Source organism: Pararge aegeria, chromosome 14 (genome assembly GCF_905163445.1).
Source record: "Pararge aegeria chromosome 14, ilParAegt1.1, whole genome shotgun sequence".
Lineage (NCBI taxonomy): Eukaryota > Metazoa > Arthropoda > Insecta > Lepidoptera > Nymphalidae > Pararge > Pararge aegeria.
The window spans coordinates 10,517,732-10,540,096 of record NC_053193.1 but is presented as its reverse complement, the minus strand read 5'-3'; the positions used below and the strand labels follow the sequence as shown (position 1 = coordinate 10,540,096).

General features: G+C 36.1%; 1 protein-coding gene across 2 annotated transcripts; it reads left to right on the top strand.

The window, feature by feature from the left end:
* The first annotated feature begins 12,182 nt into the window (after positions 1-12,182).
* Positions 12,183-21,649, top strand: LOC120629359. 2 transcript variants are annotated; one of them, XM_039898287.1, is made up of 6 exons: positions 12,183-12,468; positions 15,050-15,146; positions 15,989-16,300; positions 16,904-17,093; positions 18,212-18,362; positions 20,690-21,649. In XM_039898287.1, the coding sequence occupies exons 2-6, from the start codon at positions 15,102-15,104 to the stop codon at positions 20,802-20,804; spliced, it is 813 nt and encodes a 270-aa protein (XP_039754221.1). In that variant the 5' UTR covers positions 12,183-12,468; positions 15,050-15,101; the 3' UTR covers positions 20,805-21,649. The 2 variants fall into 2 exon arrangements, with proteins under 2 accessions (XP_039754221.1, XP_039754220.1); XM_039898286.1 differs by lacking the exon at positions 12,183-12,468 and adding an exon at positions 12,678-12,932.
* The last annotated feature ends 716 nt before the right edge of the window (positions 21,650-22,365 follow it).

Below are 22,365 nucleotides of genomic sequence, written 5' to 3'. Positions count from 1 at the left end.
CGGTATCCGATTGAGAAATTGATTAAATTAGCTAATGCCCATCTAGAGCCTTAATTATAATAAGAATAAGTCAGACCAATGTAATGTATAACATTAAAGAAGAGTACTTACTTAATACTTACATCGATCCTTCCATTCGTAAAATCAACAGCATCATTAGCTGCCTATTAACGTCCCACCGCTGGGCAAAAGCCTTGTCTCTCATAGCAAAGACGGTTTTAGAGCATAGACGCTGCTCTAATTATTTCGTGAAATGCATGATGCCAATTGCTACGTTATTTATACATATTAAACATGCGTAAGTTTGTAATGATGTTTTTATTGAATTACTCCAAAACAGTTAATCGGATCTGGATGAAATTTGGCAAAGAGATAGATTAGAGTCTTAAATAGCACATAGGCTATTTAAGAAATTATTCCCGAAAATAATTATTTAACATTTTTTTATCCCTAAAATAATTATTTCAAAAACTGGTTCCCGTTAGATAGATTCATCATCATCATGATCATTTTAACCAATGGACGTCCACTGCTGGACATAGGTCTTTTGTAGGGAGTTCCACAATCCACGGTCTTGGGCCGCTTGCCTCCAGCGGGTCCCAGCGACTCGCCTGATGTCATCTGTCCACCGCGTTGGGGGCCGACCTACGCTGCATTTTCCGGTGCAGGGTCGCCGTTCCAGTACCTTAAGTCCCCAACGTCCATTGGTTCTCCGACCTATGCGCCCTGCCTATTGCCACTTCAGCTTCGCGACTCGCTGAGCTATGTCGGTAACTCTAGTTCTCCTACGGATCTCCTCATTACTGATTTGATCACGTAGAGATACTCGTAGCATAGCTCTCTCTAGTTATTTCCAGATCAGGAGATCGACATGTTTTTTGCCTAATTGTGGTTCAGGGATCAAAGAATAACATAAATAATATAAAGTTAATATAATTCTATATTATAGTGGGAATACATGTTGGTAGTCGAAGCGAATAAGGTTATTGTATAATGTATAACTATATCGTTACGCGTCTGCCAGCGCCAGATGGGGCAAGCTGCATCCGTTTGCAAGTTAATTAATCGATTTTATAGACTTTGAGTGGTGATAGCTTAGAGGTTAGGGGCTCGACTTGCCTTGCAGAGAACTCGAGTTCGTTCCTCGGCACGGACCTTTAACTTTTCGGAGTTATGTGCGTTTTAAGCAATTAAATATCACTTGCTTTAACGGTAAAAATCGAAAAGGCATGTCTATCAATCCGCTCTTGGCCAGCATGGTGGACTACGGCGTAAACCCTTCCCAGTCTGAGAGAAGGGCCTCTAGTGGGTCCGGTGATGTTTGTAATAGTGATGACGATGATAATCTTTATACTGGGTTTATATTAATATTGATAAATATTTTTGTAGTACAAAGATATATAGATAGATAGATAAATTCTTTATTGCACACAATTAAATGATAAAGATAATATATATTGAAAACATAAATACTAGAAAAATAAAAATGCCCAAAGGCGGTCTTTAAGCGATCTCCTTCAGACAACCTTTAATGATTATGCTTTTCTCATCCTTTTAAATAATATTAATGTAAACTTGTGTTTTATTGTTTGTCATCGTTCACGCAGCAAAAGATAAACGGATCCACGTGATTTTTGAATGAGATAGGAGGTAAACTAGAGTAGGTCCCAGGGGGATTGCCATTATTTACGTGATTGAAGGTTTCAAATAGCGGGCGTTTTAAACTCTAAGTCAAGAATATACGCACGTGCGATACCTTTATTCGCACACAGCTCAGTTTGTTGTTTGTTGACGATGACTTCTCATGTTATGAATCACAACGTTCCATTGCTTTCGCTCCACTTCGCAATTGTATGAAGTCAACCTCAACGCGAATTTAAATAGTAAAATTTTCAATCTAACTTTTACACGCAGAAACTAAAAAAAACGATGTATTTGACAATTTTGAACATAGGGCCTCTCCCTATGTTCAAAATTAGAAGGTAGAGCTGAAAATTTTTTCTTCACGAAACGAATAAAAATATTATTATTATTATTACTTAAAACGCATATAACTTAGAAATTTAGAGAAGGGATTCGAACTCGCCTCTTCCGAAAGTGAAGTCGAAGTCCTACCCACTGGGCTATTACCACTTCACAGTTATTTGAAGAAAATTCATACGTACGTAGTGGAAACAAGATAGTGATAAAGATAGACCAAAAACATTAAGGGTTTCTATAAAGATGAAAATGACTTTGCAGTCTTGAGTGTGCTTCCAAACAAAAATCACTCATGGTAACGTAGAGATCGTCATCCTCTCCACCAATACCAGTAGGTACCAGCTATCATCTTCTTGCTCCATCCATCCACAGTAAATCAGTTAAAAAAATAGTTGGTATACTGCCTCTACAGTATGCCCCTAAATTAACTAGTTGGGCCACGACCCCTGCATGAAGATTCACACAGTTCATTGAATGCATACCAAGACATGATAACGGGTCGCACGGTTCTATTGACAGTTTTAACAGTCTGATACTAACCAGCGAAGGTTATCACATATCACCTAACAATCGTTCTTATAAATTGCTTCACGTGTTATAGAACGATAAATAACGATCTATAATAATATCGAATAATTTTACTAATAAAATGGAATGTTCGCTCTATAGGTTAATACCCATAGGAAATCATTTTATCATAGGTATTCAAAGCATTAGCATTATTAATTTATAAGTCAAAGGAAGAAGCACACAGTCAGGCAAATGTTTGATGTTTAACACACACTAGCTGACCCGTGCAACTTCTAAATAAAACACAAATAAAATGACATTTTCTAAAAATGAATCCTAGCTAGATCGATTTATCGCCCCCGAAACCCTCTGTATACTAAATTTCATGAAAATTGTTGGAGCCGATTCCGAGATTCCAATTATATACTCGTATATATACAAGAATTGCCCGTTTAAAGATATAAGATAAAACGGGACAACCGTAAACCAAGAATTTTCAAAGAATCAAGTTGTTTTGGCAGTTATCTTATATTAAGTACTTATACTTCAAAAAGTAGCCGGAGCAACTATTTTAGAACTTGCGTATCTGCATATCTGCGTATATGCGTATATGCGACAATTAAGTTAATCCCATTTCATATGATTTACTACTCAGCTTAAATAGTTATATCTAATAGCGTTTCGTCAGGCGACTGGGAAGTAGACCGGCTCCCTGTCAGCACCGGCTTCCTCAGTAGCTACGGACCTTCCACGGAACTACGTACGTGTTATCTTAATATAGTATCGTATGACAAGTTATCATACCTAGTTGAATAATCTGATTTATTTTCAGAAAAGCACCTTCCTACCTAACATACTTCATATTTAAGGAGACGTAAAAATCTTTCTCCGACCTAATATTTTCATGTTGAGTTTCAGTAAAACTTGTTATTTTTCCGACACTTTAAATGTATTTCGTATCCTTGATTATAATTCCTTGTAGTGTAGACGTATCGTACCCGTACTCGTATTAATACGTTAAATGAACATTAAGTCAGATTTATAGATTTTATTTTAAATTATGGATGTCAAAGTTCACTATAAAAATTTAAATATGTATTACTTTTTGAACCATAATATAACCAATTTTATTTTAAATGAGGTCCATTTAATATGAAATTGGAAATTAAACTACCCTTAATATTCTGTCCTGTATTTTTCGCTCTCGCTTTGTGGATTCGCTTTTGATTAATTTTTTAAGTTTTATAAATCTTGTCACGTCACGATCACGATCACGTTTTAGAGCGTTAAGTGGGGATTTTCACATGAATACAAATTATCGCTGTTGTTAAATAGGGCATGAAACTTTATAATTGAATCCTGCATTTTTTAGTTAAATTCTGAGAACTTCGTATTTTGGCTTTCTCCCTAAAAGTGCTTATTTATTTGTTAAAACGCGCTAATCTCTGGAACTAACAGACGAATTTAAAAAATCGTCATTTAATAACCCTGTATTGTTGAGGAAAGTTATGTACGAGTTTATTTAACATCCCGCTGCGATCCTTATGAGTCAACGATGCAACGCAGTGGGTCGTAGAATAAGTTTCTATGGGCCACATCTATTTATCAGAAGTAGCTGGGAACCGCTAGTAAAGTAAAGCATTCTAATCAAAACTTATAGCAATCATATCACTAATATGGTGGAAGCGACTGTTATCTCTGAAATCCTCTCGATTAGCAATTATTTTGGCAAAGGAAATCTTCTGTTTAGTTTATAAAAGACAAAAAATAGTCGTCGTCATGCGTCTTAACAAAGTCAAAAAGCCTTATCCGGTATGCTTCTTGGGACCAACTCTACAAGCCTTTTTATTCGGTATGCTACTCGCTGTAGGAACCCTTAGAGATAACATTAATATTGTCCCTAAGGGTTTCTACAGCGTAAACAAAATCGGGGTAGATAGCTGCGAGAGCTGCCAAAATTGAGCCCCAGGGCAGTATTTAAGGGATCGTGGAAGCAAAATGGGTCGCAAGCCCAAGGGCGCCTACCTATAAGCTAAACTTCGACGACTTTACAATAATTAATGAATGACCAAAACTGAATGGAACTCCGACAACAGAGGGTGAACTTTTGAAAACTTGCGTTCGTTATGCAGAAATCTTCTATTATTTCGAGAGCTCAGTTATGTGGCAACATCAAACACTGACCATGGAATTATTGCACAATACTAAACTACTGCAGTCTTCTATTAATTCTTTAAGGCATTAAACCATGACACAGCGAACCAATAAAGCTACAACTTTTACATTATTCCATATAAGTTTTACCCCCCTATAGTTTTAGTAAGTATGTTAACCTATTGGCAGCATATAATATATTTCTCATGTCCTTTTCATCTGCCTTTGCCTCAGTTATTTATAAGATGAAAGCACGAAACTCTCCGACTTTATAAAGCCGGAATGAGTTGATACTTATAGACTTTCGGTGTACGGTCGCCTTCCAAATTTTCCTTACTTTTCAATAGTTTTTATAGCGGTACTCGCTACCAATATACCTCGTTGCTACCAAATAATTGATTGTAAAATTTTCCGAAAACTGCCTATACGTAATTTATACACTATGTTTCTTCTAAAACGTGTGTTTTTTATCGATAATAACAATTATTTCAAGGAACCTAAATCCCTGAAGGAGAAAGTTAAAAAAAACTAATAACCGAAAGTAACAACAACATTCGTGTGAAATACTAATAATTTTTGAATTTATACAAACTATTTTACATTCTAGTTAAGTTATCTTATACCTATAGTAGAACTCATTTAATATTTGATATATTATATGTCTCCATTCATACAAAGATTTGCCCGGTAATGACCACGCTGGGCAGGCGGGTTGGTCATCGCAGGGCTAGACTGATCGCACCGGCGTCGCTGCTGCCCGGCACCGGTCTGTGCCATTTATTCAGTCTAGCCAATTTGAAGTAGTTATACCGCCACTTGTCGGTCGCCAGAGCCTCGTCGGTTAGACGGCAGGGTGCACCACGTGCAGGTGAGGTTGGCATTTTGGGAGGCTGACTGGTACTAGCCTCCCCCTTACACCCCCCCCATGAGGCCCATAGTTAGAGACATGGTCGCTAACTATGGGCCTCATAAGAAGGCTCAGAGTCACTCAGCGGGCGATGGAGAGAGCTGTGTTAGGAGTGTATCTACGTGATCTAATCAGATATGAGGAGATCCGTAGAAGAACTAGAGTTACCGACATAGCTCAGCGAGTTGCGAAGCTGAAGTGGCAATGGGCGGGGCACATAGCTCGGAGAACCGATGGACGTTGGGGTCTTAAGGTGCTGGAATGGCGACCCCGCACCGGTAAACGCAGCGTAGGTCGGCCCCAAACGAGGTGGACAGATGACATCAGGCGAGTAGCTGGGAACCGTTGGAGGCAAGCGGCCCAGGACCGTGCATTGTGGAACTCCCTACAAAAGACCTATGTCCAGCAGTGGACGTCAATTGGTTGAGATGATGATGATGATGATATTATATGTCTATGTACAAAAAAATAATACTATAATTTTCGTTGATTTGTTGCAAATAATTTACCTTGGTTTTACGGCTTTGCTATTCCACTCCCACCTCCATCATCATTAGGTACGCTTATGGTGCCTTAATGACCTATTGTCCTCAAACCACAAACTTTGAAAATTTTAAAGCAGCGGAAATTCAAAAGCTTTAACCGAGAATAAAACTTTAACTGATATTATACCAAGCATGTAATTTAAAATATATAAATATGCCTTATACGTTAAAACGCACATTGCGGGATCTGAAAGGACAAAGAGTCAGCCGTAAAAAAGACAACAGACCTATTTACCGCTGTGGTTTTAGGAAGTAAACATATTAAGGGATTGTAGAATTTCTTTTAACAAATAACAGTCTTTGGAATCACAAACTAGGTGGCGCTGTGTGCCGTAAAGATAAAATATTATTATCTTTGTCTCGGTACAGTTAGTATCCGATTAAAGCGTATCATTAGACTGAATGAAATAAAAAACTGAAGTCGTTGAAGTTAAATGTATGAAGCTTATCACATAACATAATCTACATATCTAAATAAAAGCCGATCTTATGCAGTAATGAAATCTAAAGCTACACCTATCCACTGTTAACGGACAGTTAACAACATTTCATATCGAAAATTACTTAAAGCACTTACTAATATATTACAGGACTATATATTATCTTGATATAAGCAGACCGAAGTCTACTCCACCAGCAATAAAGAGCGCCAATTCATCATGGTCTATCCCCCGCAGTACATATTACTCTACAGTATATATGGTAGTACTAAAAAAAAGGTATCAAGTTTGAATAGTCATTTATTTGAATAATGATATTCTCTTTGATAGACTCTAATCTTTGGAGATGTAAAGTATCATCATAATATTATGTTCGCCAAGGTCTGTTCAGCTGTAGAGCCGGGCATTGGTGGCAAATAAAAAAACAAACAAATAGATTCCCTGGTATTAATGATTTAAGTAAAGGTACATTTATTTTCGGAATCTGTATAATATATTCAGGCATACCTATCATTTAATATTAAACTCCATTTGTAGCACATTAAATGGTTGTTTTGCACATACAACGCACTATTCTTGCTTCGGATAATTTAAACAAAAATTCAAAGAAGCTTAAAAAAAATCAAAAATTTAATACATAATTGATTTATGAATAGTTTTCATAGCAATATCATCGGAATCAAATCGGTTCGATTTAATTCCTATAATGATATAGTGCTTATTTGAGAATTTTTTGATTCCAGATTATCAATTCACATATTTAGTCCGCAGTAAAACTGGTAAGTGTCTGCGGTTTAGTTAATATCGACAACGATCTGTCACCGCGAGGTACTATAGATATGACTAAGATATATATATGACCCATTTGTATTATGTGTCGCGGACTGTACCAACATCTCGTCGCACACCAATATCGTTGGATCATTGAATTTTCGACTTTATGCCAGTCGGATAAAAACGAATTTAGCAAATTAGTACAACTTGGAACGCTATCGCATTCGCCTCGCCAGGCGTCATGATTATAGCCAGTCAAGTCAACTCACCGACCTTGGCGCAAGAAGTAGAAACAATCTTAATTCCCAATGCGGCGTTTTTATTAACCAAGAGAATATTAATAAGGCGAGATCAAATTCTGAGAACTTGATAATTTGAATGTACAAGCAAAAGAATACGAAAAGTATTTTAGAGATTCAGAATTGTTAAATATTGCCTTTGTACAAATTTGCCTTCCACTCTGATGAAAAAAATATAGAACTAATAATAATTGTACAAAAATGCTCACAAATCGCCTTTACCCCTAATCGCCATAGCTAATCTTCGATCGATCTTATAATAAACCTAAAAAAACTCTTTTTGGAAAATAAAAGTTTAATCATTTCACAATTCACCGAAAACCTTTAACTAAACCAAACCAAAATTGTTATATTATGTAATATTTTTTTTTGAATAATAGCTTCAACATGAAACATATTGCTACCATTAATTTAGGCAAACCCATTTTCATATAAACGGTTTCTCAGCGTGCAGTCTGCTCAGTGACCGAAATTTATGACATAAATTTAAATCTTAACGTACTTCAAATAGAGTTCAAAGTTAAACGAGACCAACACGTTTTCCGTTGCACATGATAAGAATCCATAAAAAATTAAACCCCGAATACCGAGCCCTCGACGCGTTCGCTCGTCCCTTCATACTTTTTGTGTAGCAACCCTCGAACGTTAGTTTACTTCTTTTGGGACCCGTTTTTGTACCGCCACATCCGTGCCTGTTAGTCTCACCCCTTACCATAGAAATGGCACTTTGTAAAGCGTAAAGGGGACAGCAGGGATGCTTAATCGCTTTCGACGGAATAATATTCTTTGCAAGACAATAATATCTAACAAGCTAGCTAACAAAACCTTGTTGGCATTTGTCTTTTGTTCCCAGTACCTAAATTAAACTGCATAAAGGGTTGGTGGGTCTAGTAAGCAATTTTAGGTCAAGTACAGGTATAAAGAAGCGCTTTCGGCAGAATAATATTATTTGCAATACCATAATATCTTACAAGCTAGCAAGTTTATAAGCTGACGAAACATTAAGGGCATTTGTCTTTTGTTCTCGGACCTAAATTAAACGGCATAAAGGTTTTGGGTCTAGTAGGCAATTAAAGTCAGGTACAGGTATAAAGATTTTTAAAATATTATATTTTATGAGTTTGCAACAACAATAAGATACTTAGAGGTCCCAATTGAATATAGGTCCTTCTTGTTATGTTCAGTTTAAAAATTACTCTTGGAACGAATATTTGAATGATATGAGAAAGATTGTCTGTTTTGGTCAAAAGTAAACAGTTTAAGTATTTTAAAGCAACGTCTTCTAGACAAAAGCCTTATTCACATTAAAAGTAAAGAAAATGTTATTTTTATCATAATAAAGTAGAGGATTATGATTTAAGTTGCGTTTAAGTTAATTTATACTATCATATTGTCTTAACTTACGGCGTACTTCGTCTTAACTCACTGAACTAGGTAGGTAATAGCGATTTAATGTTCGATCGCTTTAGACTAACCGTCGACGAGGTAATTAACGTACGAATATGACGCCATGTGAATTACATTTTATGGCGGATTTTACAAAACAAACATACACACATCTAAAACTAAACTAAAACCATCAATGGCCTTATTATCATCGCTTGTAAAAGTCGTTCTTCGTTCGTCAGTCGTTCGTGCTATTTGACATTCCTTCACATTCCTTCCTAAACATACGAATTATATTTCTGAAACAAAACGAAAATTAATATAATAATATTACTGCTTGTGAAGCTAAGCGATTAAAGTAAGGCTCCAAGGACTTAACGATCAGAACAAACGCTGAATAGAGTTGAAAATCAAAAGATAGGTAGAATTTTAAAAAAGTAACCAGGTTTAGGTTCTGGAACATAAATTCCTCTTGCAGGTTTAACATGGATATATCGCAATTATTTAAGAGAGCGAAAAAAAAATTCAGATGGCAATTTGTTTACGACAGCGAACGAAAAAAGCTTTTTTCGTTCGCTGGTTTACGACCTTTAATTTAACATTCTTTTCACATGTGCTTTCCAGTTCGCAATTGATAATCTGTTTTTCAATCACCTGCCATGCCGGCGTGCAATTCAGCTGAAATTTACATACATACCTAATAACCTCGAAAGTAATCAAGCTACATACTAATGGAAAGTTTATTACATTCATGCATTTAATGGTACGTTTATAAATTCCATGTTTATTTTACAGTTAAAATTTTTGAATAAATATTAATTTGCTGCAGCGTTGTTTTATTTAAAAGCTGGAAAATTTTTGAAGGGTCATTCGAGTTAGGCTATTTCTCAGCAAACAGGTATTCAAATTAACGATACTTCAGATTTTCAAACAACTTGAAAAAGAAAAGGAAGACATTCTCAATTTGACTGTTTTTTTTTTGTATATTTTTACGCGATTACTCCGCCAATCATTCTCCGATTTTGATGATTCCTTTTTGGTTTGGTATGTCATATACTTCAGAGGTGGCCCCATTTTAATTTGGTGCAGATCTTTATTGTAATCAATCAGTATCGTTAATGACTTAATTATTGTTATAAAGCATTAAGAGATTAACCAAAAAAAAGTATCTAAATTCTGAACAGTTCTAGGGTATAATAAAAGGTTTATTACATCACAAGATTTTTATAACCCAACTTCCGTTTTTCAAAAAACTACAAGCTTTCGCTAATCAAAGCTCCGTCATATCGGCTTGGTTATTTAAGCCGAAAATTAGAAAATCCCGCAAGTATACGGTTGCTGTATGTTTTTCCGGAATAAAGTCAGTTTCTATGAAAAGGTTTTTTTTTCAAAATATTGTATTGCAGACACACTTTCGCATTTTTAATAACAAAGAAGTATAGACTGCCTCGGGCTAAGTTACGTCTAAACCGGCCGATCCAGCTAGGCTACTAGCACATTGCATCGCCATTTTGCTCGCTTGGTGAGTGTCTCGGTAAGGAAAATGAGATTTAACTCGGTTCTAGTTAGCGCAACGCATGCGCTTCTACGCCAAATTCATTTCCGATCCCTGCAGTCTGGATTTCGATAGCAATCAAATCACGTTTAAACCACCCGAACATCTGCGAGCCCATTCTCTCGAGGTTGCTCGCTTAATGTAGCTGTAGACAGTCTTGTCAAAGAAAAACAGATTAACTGGGTTTAAATGCAGGATTCGTGCTTGCCTCGAGCGAGGCGCTTTCCAGACGAGCAGCCGCGCGAAACATTCGCCCGAACAGCTTCCCACAATCTAGACCTAAGATATGAATCTAGCTAAAATACTAATGGTTTCTATGAAAGCGCTTTTATTTGTACGTACGCATTAACTCATAGCTTATTTGCATTATTGATAGATTATTCATCCTCACTAATATTATAAATGCCAAATTGTTTGTTTGCCTTAACTTAACTTAATTTTTGGCAGAGAGTTAGTTGAACGGTCGGAGAGTATCATAGGCTACTTTGATCCCAGAACAACAAAACTGTGGACGAAGAACGCGGGCAACAGAGTATCTTGATTCTTCTGAACGTAATCATCATTATCACTATATCGGGCACGGGGCCCTGGGTAATGAGAAAGTCTTCTCCTGTAATGGGAAGAGGTTAGGGCCTTAGTCCACCACGCTGGCCCAGTGCGGATTGGTGGACTCCACGCACCTTTAAGAACATTATTGAGAACTCGCAGGGATGCAGGTTTCCTTACGATGTTTTCCTTCACCGTTGAAGAATACTTATGATATTTTAATTTCTCAAAACGCACATATCTTAGAAAAGTTAGAGGTGCGTTCGCTCAGAATCAAGCTGGGATTCGAACTCGGCCCCCCCTAAAGTAAAGTCGAAGTCCTACCCACTGGGCTATCACCGCTTCATCTATTAAATTGACTAGGTAAAAATCTTTACACAAAAAGGCATTAAAAATATATCGGCACAAAGACCTTGTGTTGAGTTTAAAGTTAAATAGTATCCATTCTATAATTTGATATATGTAATCCATAAATTATAAACCTAAACCAATTTTGATGAACATATCGCGAATCTGATGCTGGGAATAGTCATTTTTTGCAGATATAAAAGGCAGTTAACAAGCCGAAATCATGCTTCCTACGAATTAGTTAAAAGACAAGGTATTTATTTATTTAATTTGATAGGTAATAAAATTTCAGTTACTAATTATTATCAGAACATAATTATTGATATTCGCACAAATTGTTAATCTGAAACAGCATATTCTGTAGTTTCGAGTTGAATGAATGCGGTCTTATTAGAATCAGTAAAAAAATTAAAACATCTTACAATGGCATTAACATTGAAAGTAACATAAGAAACGGGAATCGTTCATCAGAAAGACGTAACACGACAGTGGCTTGAAGATATAATTACAACTAACAAGTGCGCTTAACAATGGCTCAGCGGCTTATCTTAACGAAACGGATAAGCGAAAATTAAAAAAAGAGGGAGCAAAGCACGTGGCGATCTATCAAAACAACAAAGCCGATTGGTGTGGTGACGTTCCACCCCGGTGATATGTACGTCGTACTACCTAAATGCCTTATGTACACCACTAGTTACTACTTCATGACTACTCCGAGCTCAGTGTGTACTGCATTGCAACGGAAAATATGCGTGTTTACCAAAGTCGTTTCGGTAGAACGGTGTCGTGTGTTGCGTCACGTTTAAGGAAATTGATAGTGCGCCGAGGTCGACGTGACTAACATAATTGTGACTTTACGTTTATTTGTTGCGAATTATATAAATCTCCTAGTTATTTATCAGTGCAGTTGTGTGGTTTTACAAAATGGGATCAATTTCTCCCCATCCCGATAACATTTGTGGAGACCTGATTACAGTACAATGCCACGACTCGAAGTGTGTCCGCTATAACCTTGCTACGTTAGGTGAGTATACTTTTTATTTCAAGCACGTAGCAAAATTACGTTATAAGTCCACAAATCTATATGAATTATTATGTTAGATACTCATTTCATTCTACATGTAAGACAATACGAGATATTAACTTAAAATAGGCCAAAAAATAACATGGATGTTCGTTGTAATAATATCGAACGTCATAACGAGGCTCAGTCGACAAGATGGCGACTAGTGGGGAGAGGGCGCCCAGTTGCCCAGGTGCTGCCGCCGCGTCGAGTTCGGCGCTATAGCTAACTAAATAGGTACGCAGAGCACAGTGTTGTACATTTAGAACGTTCACAATGGCTACTGCGAAAGACACGTCTACTTTCTTTCTGGAGGCAGACGCAGAACAATTCGACAGCGTATTAAAGTTATACCCACAAGCGATTAAATTGAAAGCTGAACAGAAAACAAAGAAACCCGAGGAACTCATAAAATTGGACAACTGGTAAGTGCGAACGTCTTTCAGAGGAGAAAATGCGGCCGTGGCGTGTCAATGAACTTGTATTGTGTGTGTATCCGTGCAAACTGATTTGATAGCTACCTCCCCTCGCGGACTGCATCTCTAGTCCGCGGACTGCTCATTAAAATCACTGCGTCACGTGGGATCGATGTCAAATTGACACTATCGTTTTCCTGAAGCCAGTGTAAGGGAAAATATCGCCGCGCTTAGGCGTTATAAAATGGTGGCTGTCCTTTACGTATCATCGGTCGTAAAATGCATTTATTATGTACTCGTTTTACAGCGTTCCCTCACAAACTCCTAGGATTCCATTACTAAATGTTATTCTTAATAATGCACTTAAAACGTTATTGTATTACTAACTATTTGAGGCTAGATAATACAATGCTTTGTTGAATACAACTCACATCCGTTCAAAATGGTGACTTGCCATTTAGCGTTTAAATATTATTTTTACATCGTCTTAAATCTTTTTTATTCTTATGTAGAACGTTAGTGGTATCCCTTATGTATGCATTTATTGCATGAACATACACAGTTTCTTTCATAATGTTTAAAAAAACAATGAGTCATCAAGCTGGTACTTGACACTTGTCGCAATTCAACTACTAGTTATGGCTTATAACCGTATATTTGATCGTACAATTCTGTTTATTTGAAATATTATACTAGGTACTATTTCATTTTCAATTAAATACTTTTTTTTACTAAATAACAATTTTCAAGGTCAAGATATATTTTAAGGGCTTCTGCAATTTACTCAAATTAATTTTACATCATCTGTTTTGAGTAAAACGACGGTTATTTTCACGCGTGTTTTGTTCCATGTGCTTACGTCGCGTCTAGTCTCATAGTAATGAATGAAAGATTTATACACAGAAGATTACTAAAATTCAGTTTTCTAAATTCTTTTATAATTGACGAAAAAATGTTCGTACCTAGGTATATCTTTTTAAATGAGGTTTATTTTTTTATCTTCAGAACATAGGTACCTAGTTTTTGTAAGAAATTATATAACATTTTTATTTTAAAATACAAGAAACAAGAAATAGCTTGTTATACATTATTTATTTATTTAGGTATGTTGCAACTGCGTTAATGTAAATGGCAAGTTTGTTAATTTTGTGGACTTTGATTATCATGAAATATTTTTATATGGTCCTGATTACCATATTAATATAAGTTGTTCGGCAATCTATTTTCATAAATAAATTGCATATTGCAATTTTGCATGTAAGCATAATTTATTTAAATCAACGACTCATTTTTAACATTGTTTCAGTACCTAGGTATTTCGGAAAAAAAAAATCCCCACATATAATAAAGAATAATATTTCGGTTATTTTAAATAAATACACTTGATATAACAATTACATAAATTAAAAAGAAAAACATTAAAATATAGAGAAAATAGTAAATAAAAAAATATATTATATTTTTAGCATTTTGCTGAAAATGAATACTAACATTTAAAAATCGATAAAATAATCGTTAGTTCTAACTTTCGGAGAGATTAAAATTATTTTTATCTGTAGCTACTATAACTTTTTTTTGTGAGAGGCTCTGGCCGTGGCTAGTTACCACCCTACCGAAAAAGTCGTACCGCTAAGCGATTAAGTGTTCCGGTGCGATGTCGTGTAGAAGCAGATTAGAGGGTATGACTGCCATACTCCCAACAGGTTAACCCGCTTCCATCTTAGACTCGCTTACCACCAGGTGAGATTGCAGCCAAGGGCCATCCAGCAGGGCTAGCACGGGGAAGAGATAAAAATTATATGCCCCACATTACATCCCCTAATAAGGGATATAATTAACGTGTCTACCTGCTAAAGTACGGGAACATGGAATAGGAGAAGTTTACCCCCATTTATTATTACACATTTATTATTTGGATATTAGTGGCACTTGTTCGCCAGTGCTTTGAGAGTTGATAAAGCTGTGGAAGAAGATACATTTTTATCCCCGGGGATATAATTGTCTCCATGCCCATGCTAACCGTGCTGTAGTGGAATTTGAAAAAAAACATATTTTTTTTTTATTATTATATACGATACACATGTTTAAGTGATCGCTTCAATAACATATTTTTCTTGACATTGCAGGTACCAGAATGAATTACCAAAGAAAATCAAATCAAGGGGCAAGGAAGCGCATATGGTGCACGAGGAGTTGGTGCAACTCATGAAATGGAAACAAGGTGTAAGTAATGAGTACAAGTACATTAATTTGGATATTATGTAAATAACTTAGTAAGTAGAAGATGTCTACTCTTCTGTTGACAAAGGTTCGGGACTGTATTATTTACTTCACTTATCTAGACTATTTCATCAAACTTCAAGGCAAGGGGAACTCTTTAATAATTGACAGACAAAATAACTTGAGCAGTATGCGGGAAGAAATATAAACGTGGAACGCGAGAATTTGAAAAGATGCAGGTGTTATGCCAAATCCGATGTTTGTCGATCCGATAAAACTAAAATTTACTTAGTAGTAATAATATTTAGGCGTCTAAAATGACCAAATAACTTACCTCTTGGTCATACACTTCAGATACAACAATTTTTTTCTTTGTGACTTTACAGTAATTTACAAACTTCATTAGCTTCAAACATTTATGTTTTTGTATTTCGAATTATATAACTGGCGGAAAAACTATTTTCTGTTTGACATTATTGCAGTACAAAATTACAATACAAAAAAAAATCTAATCTAACGTTCATTATCAACAGCCTTATTAAAACTGGACAAAAGTTTAGTGAAAACCATTAAGTTAAAAAAATATTAAATAATTTCAAATATGGAATTAACTATTCCATATTACGTAATGCAATAAACGCATGGATTAATGACATTCTTTAGAAGTTTCATGACCTTACCGACGTATCGTAGGTATAGTAGCGATTGACCCTTTCGCACAAAAAAATATACCAGAAAAAATTGTAGTAAGGTTTATAATAATCTTGCATAGTTATTTTAGCTTATATTCAAAGTTACAGAAAATATTCATTATGCATAGGTAAAATTTGAAATATTTTTTCCAGAGGGGGAAATTTTATCCCCAATTATCATTCCTCATAAAAGTGAATACTCCAAGAGCGGTAATGCAAGTGACAAAGAAGGCGTTCAAGAAGTTGCCCAACATTGAATCAGCGATGACAGCTCTCAGTAGCTTAAAGGGAGTGGGAACAGCCACAGCATCAGCTCTCCTTGCTGCTGCTAGCCCAGAAATTGCACCGTTCATGGCTGACGAATGTATACAAGCAATCCCAGAAATGGAAGGAAGCGATTACACTGCCAAGGAATACCTCAATTTTGTTAAACATATTCAAAACGTCTGTGATAGATTAAATAAGGTAGATATCAAAATAAAACAAACAATTTTTTTTTTAACTTGTTTAATTGTCATAGATAGCAACACTTGACAATGAGTTTCCGTCATATGAGGTAAATGTTTCTTCAATAAACTACACTGCTTTACTTTGGGTGGAATAGAGTATTTCATCATCAAAAAAGAGGTTGTAATGTGCTAATTGTATAACCACTAAAAATCCAAAAATGCTAGATAATGTGTTATCTAGACTCCAAAAATAGGTTTCATTGGGTAGCTTTAGCTACACTGTGAAGAATATTTACAAAGCGATGAATCAAACTTTGCAGTTTACTTTTTCCTGCCGTTAACGACTTATGGATACTTGTAGAGCACGTCAATAACAAAGAATTTTCATTAAACATAAGGCATTTCATTTATATTGCAAAGCAAAATCAGTATTCGTGATTAAATCTCCTTTCCGAAGAATGAAAAATAATAAGATAAATTCATTAGAAATATTTCCTTTTATGAATGCCATCCCCAGTTATTCCTTAATTTTGATGTGCCACTTCGAAAAATGCACGTTAAGAATTTAGCGGTCTTGTGTCAAAAAATATATACTAAGTTCAAATGATGTTATTAACAGGAACAAAATGGCTGTGGAAAAAAATGGTCACCGCACATGGTCGAACTCTCGCTATGGACACACAATATACTCTCGGATCTTCAGCCAGAGTTACTCGGCAAGGAGTCTAAAATTACTGCACCTATAAACGGAGGATCCCCACTGCCCAGCGACGAGAGCAATCTTGAACCACCCTCGACGAATGGTAACGGTAAGTAAGATATATTTAATTACTAACGGTAAAATATTTCATAGTTACTGCGATACTAAATTCATGTCTGAATGAAGTTTATTAAGTCATAAAAGAAGGATTATTTGAAATGCATTCGACTAGATTAAATGCAAGTTGACATCAAAAACAGTTGAAATATATTTCGATCTGCCATCTCAAATTATCAATAGATGCTTCCAATAAACACTGTTGGTCAATACAAACACGTAGCTTAAAAATTTCATCAGCGAGTAAAGAAAAAAATCTTGAATTCTTTTCTATTCATCTTGCAAGTATCAGTCTTGAGACTCTGTCTTGAGAATCCGGAGCATAAGAATTTACGATTCAACAAAATCTAAACCGGATATACCTGAATATCACTTATTGTTTCTTTCAAATACCGCAAAAAACAAAAAATGTAGAGTCATATGACCAAATATCGTTAAACCTACATGCGACGCACCTATAAATCTGTTATTTTAATTACATTGCGTGATTCGCCTGATGAATTATATGATCATACTTTTTGTCAAACAACGCTTAATCGATGCCATGCTTAACAAATCGAATATATTAATCTTAAAATATCCCTTCGAGTCCAAAAAAGATAATGTTGAAAAACCTCACGGTTTTTTCAACATACTTATTCTTTTATTACCGCTATGAAATAATGCGCAAAGGATGACATTCATTGCACCTCAACAGTCGAGAATATAAGTTGAGTGTCATTGCCTGTATATTAATAGGAATGTCACAAGATTGTCCAATCTTCAATCTTTACCAACATTTTTTTATAGAAAGTACCAAACTTTAACAAGGAATTTGTGATGACAATTTAATTTTAAAGTAAACAAGATTTCCACACTAAAACTTATAACTACCTAATATAATAGGTACATATTGTACCTACACATAAAAAATTAAAATAATAAATGATCACCTAACATTGTTAATTTCTTTACCTCCTTTATTTGCAATAAATAGCACTTATGCTAGGCTAGAAGTCTTGGCTGATGTTTATTTTTACATGTGCACTGAAAACTGTTATATGAGTGACCTTGGGCCGGGATTTGGATATTTGGTAGTACAGTAAGTACATATTAAAACATTTGTTACAGGAAAACTAGGTGTGGAATCAGTTACCGATGACACAACGTCATGCACAGAAGACTCGATGGACGCGAAAGGAACGTCACCTGCAACCCCAGCCACGCCTGCCTCACCCTCCGATAACTCTGACTCCGCTCTCAGTACGCCACGCGCCAAGCGGTAATTAAACGATTTTGTGCATTAAATAATAGGGTATGCTCATCTTCAGCAGAAGAAAAGCTGTCGATAGTTGTAAGCCTATGTAACTAGCGGTCACGACTTCGTCCTTGTACAGCTTCTGTTAAGTGGCCTATACAAACTTTCTTCCGCTTTCCTATACAATAAAGCCCCGAGCAACCGCGTCGCCTCGTCATCCAGCCTGCCTCAAGTGTTGGACTAGCAAATGCAAACAAGATTTTCTGAAATCTGGCTGATATTTCCTGCGTTGACGTTGTTCTAACAAATAAACTTACATCCTTTAATAACCTTTTTGGGTTTGGAATATTTTTGTAAATCCTGATACCAAGTATCCCTGATATAACTTAAAATTTTTGAGGGATTTAATACAAGCTTTCATGCCATATTTAACCCCGTCAGCCCGTAAGAATCGGTAGTACAGTTAATTACTAGTACTCTACTACCTTGACTTGAATAGAATCATTATGAAAATTTCAACCGATGGACGTCAGCAGCTGGATATAGGTCTTTCGTAGGGATTTCTGCACTGCAATGTTATGCCACCTGTTACCCTCCCAGCGACTCGCATGGTATCATCTAAAAGGGTAAGTATTTATATACTTACCCTTTTAGATGATACCATGCGAGTAGTAATAAAGGGTAAGCCTTTATAGTAACGAAACCAATTGAAAAGTAAAAAACCCTTATGAGTTTGATAGGAGTAATATATATATATAAACTATAAATATATACATAAAACCTGAGTTATGGATCTAATCCTTCCTTTACATGAGTGAGGAGGCCCGTGCCCAGCATTGACACATCTATCTCAGTCAATAAGCAGTAAAAAAATCACTTGGAACTCGAAATTTGCAATTTTGTAAGAAAATCGTTAAAGACAGCTTAAAACGTATGGTTTCCTTTGTCAAACCACACCTTAGCGATACTTTTTTAAACCACCGGCCAGTTTTAAGTCTTCATTGACAGTGATACACTACGAATTTGCTTGTAAAGATCCACGACCAGTTGTATTAAATTAACCATCCATGAACAACTATGCGCGATTCGCAATACAGACCTTAATTTTGTGTATTCATGTCACGTGAGAAATTTCGAGCTCGGCCGCGAGTTTCGTCGCACCTGCTTTCATTACCATTAGTAAAAGATTTGATCGTTTTCGTTTCGACAGTAGGAACACTTGAACATCAGAGTAAAACTTATTTTTATACTCTTAAAGCTCAAATTTCTACAATGTTTAAGCTAGAGCTTCAAATTTGCCCACTATTCTTCGGCTAGGACTTTTTGGTAAAATGAAAATCACCATTACAGGATTAGCTTCTCTAATAGGATTGCCATTACTTCTATTTTACTTTATCGTTATATAGTTCGATCACGAAAACGACGTCCTAGGGTACAAAGTTATTATATTTTATTTCAAGTATAACGTGGGACGTGAACAAACATTTTTGGACTGTATTATTAAATTTTATATAACTTGATGCAGATGTTATCTTGCAATAAAAGTAACTCCATAACATAACAAGGGAGCCCTTGACTGAATTCTCATCCGATAATAAATGATTATGCAGTATAAGTTGATAGAATAAGGGAAGAGAGGTAAGATACAGTCAAACGCAGTGGAATAATAAAAAAAATCTGAAGATATTTTTCTTGGAACAAACATCATCCTCTATAAGTCAACATAAAATTTAATATTGCAGTTCTAAAAAGTCTATTCATATGCCTTAAATGCCCCTCAAAGATTAGCCCCCCCCAAAGATTAGCCCGCTACCATCTTAGTTTGCATCGTCACTAACCACCACAGATTGCTTTCAAGGGCTGTCTTGTAGTTTAATCAATGCTACATACTAAAACTACATACTATATGATGTACTAAATAAAAAAAACATGCCAAAAAGAAGAAAGAATTGTACAAATAATAAGCATGATATAATCTTTATATGTATATTTGTCGTGTGCGTATGTATGTCACTGAACTCCTCCTAAACGGATGGACCGATTTGAATGAATTATATTGGTATGCGTTTGGGTGGCACCCTGGATGGTTTAGATTCCCAAATCAGCCCGACAGATGGCATCTAAAAACTACATACTAATGTAATAAATGCGAAAGTGTAATTGTTTGTTCTTCCTTAACGCCCTATCTATGCAACAATTTGACTTCAATTTTGGCACAGTTATTTGTAAGAAACGGTTCCGACGGGGTTCGTATTAAACGCGAACTAGGTACGCGGGCTACGGCTAGTAAAGAAATAAAAAGAAGTCTACAAATAAATAAAGTTCGTTAATAAATGTTTCTCTTGCTACAGACAAATAGAAGAAGCGAGTTCAGCTGAGGAGAGTTCGCTAGGAGAGACGGCAGACGCTGCGGTTGCGGCGGTCGCACCGCCGGTCGCCAAGAAGCTGAGAGAAGCCACCCACTGACACCCGCGCACCCCACCCAACCCTCGTGCGCCTATAAATAGCTCTTAGTCTAAAATATTGTACCTAGGTAATTTATTTTCAATTCCGTTTAATTTTAAATGTTAGCGTTAAGTTTTTAAGACCGGTCGATTTTGTAAGTTTTTATAGGGTATTATTATTAATATTTCGGATGCGTTTCGACTTCGACGGACTCACCGGTGGCCTAAGTACAGGAATTGCTTGCTTGCAATCGAGTTGTTTTCGATCATAGAAATACTCAGTAAAATAAAAATATGGATCTTATTCACTGAGTTAAAGCTCAAATTTGCCTACAATTCTTTAGCTCTGGCTTTTGACGGAACGTTTGAAAAACGAAAATCAGAAGTACAGGATTTCCGACTCTAATACGAGTTATATGGGATCTGTTTTACTTCGACGATACAGAGATTGATATGCAAAAACTACTCTCGATTGCGAGCAAATTTTGTACTAAGGCTACAGGAGTATGAGATTTTACAATATTGGCATGAGCGTAATCACGGAGCGGCTCGCGACAGGGCCTAGTGTTAGATTTCGTTTGTAATGTTTAATGTTTGAAAGTTCGCATCCCGCGTGACATTCCAATAAGTGTAAAGTTAGGCGGCGAGGGGGGAGGGGGGTTTTTTGGACAGGGGGGGGTCGCCGCAAGCTCCAGACCAGATGCCTTGACGTGGCCGAACAGGCCGTCACTCCATTGCCTTATGACACAGTCTGCCCGCAGAGTTTATATGCAACAAGATAATACAAAGGTCGTGTTACCCGGGCGCCGGGCACACGGGCCCACAATGTAGTTTTTATTGAACAAATATAAGATATTAATTTTATAATGTCGCATTTTTAATTACCTCCGCCTTATTCCTTTCCCAATTTTATAATATCGCAGTTTTAATCACTCGTCGTTGCTTCAGTGGACCCTGAAATTTATGTCAAGACAGAGTAATCATAATGGCTCCCCGCACACAGTTAATATTATTGACAGAATTTTTTACCAATACCTAAATACTTTAATAAGTCCACCGTCAATATTATTAAAAATATGCAGAATATTGTCAATAAATATTAACTCCGTCCGGGTGTCCGGGCATCCAATCATATTATTAAGAAGATAACGTAGTAAAATTATATTCAAATTCAAATTCAAATTCAAAATTCATTTATTTCAAGTAGGCCTAATATAAGCACTTTTGAAACGTCAAGTCTGTCTGTTTGTAGTGATTCTACCACCGGTTCGGAAGGCAGATTCTACCGAGAAGAAGCCGGCAAGAAAGTTGCTCTTTTCCAACATCAACAATTTACATTTTGTATTTTAACATTCATTTTTCTATCTTGTGAGAGCTGAAAGCGGAGCCGGATGCTTCCAAGCAACCTTATCATTAAAAAATTCATCAATTGTATAGTAACCTCGCTCTAATAAATGTGTTTTAACAAATTCTTTAAACTTGTGCATTGGCAGGTCCAAAATCACCTTAGGAATCATATTATAAAAGCGTATACTTAATCCCACAAATGATCCCTGTACCTTACGCAGACGATATGCAGATGA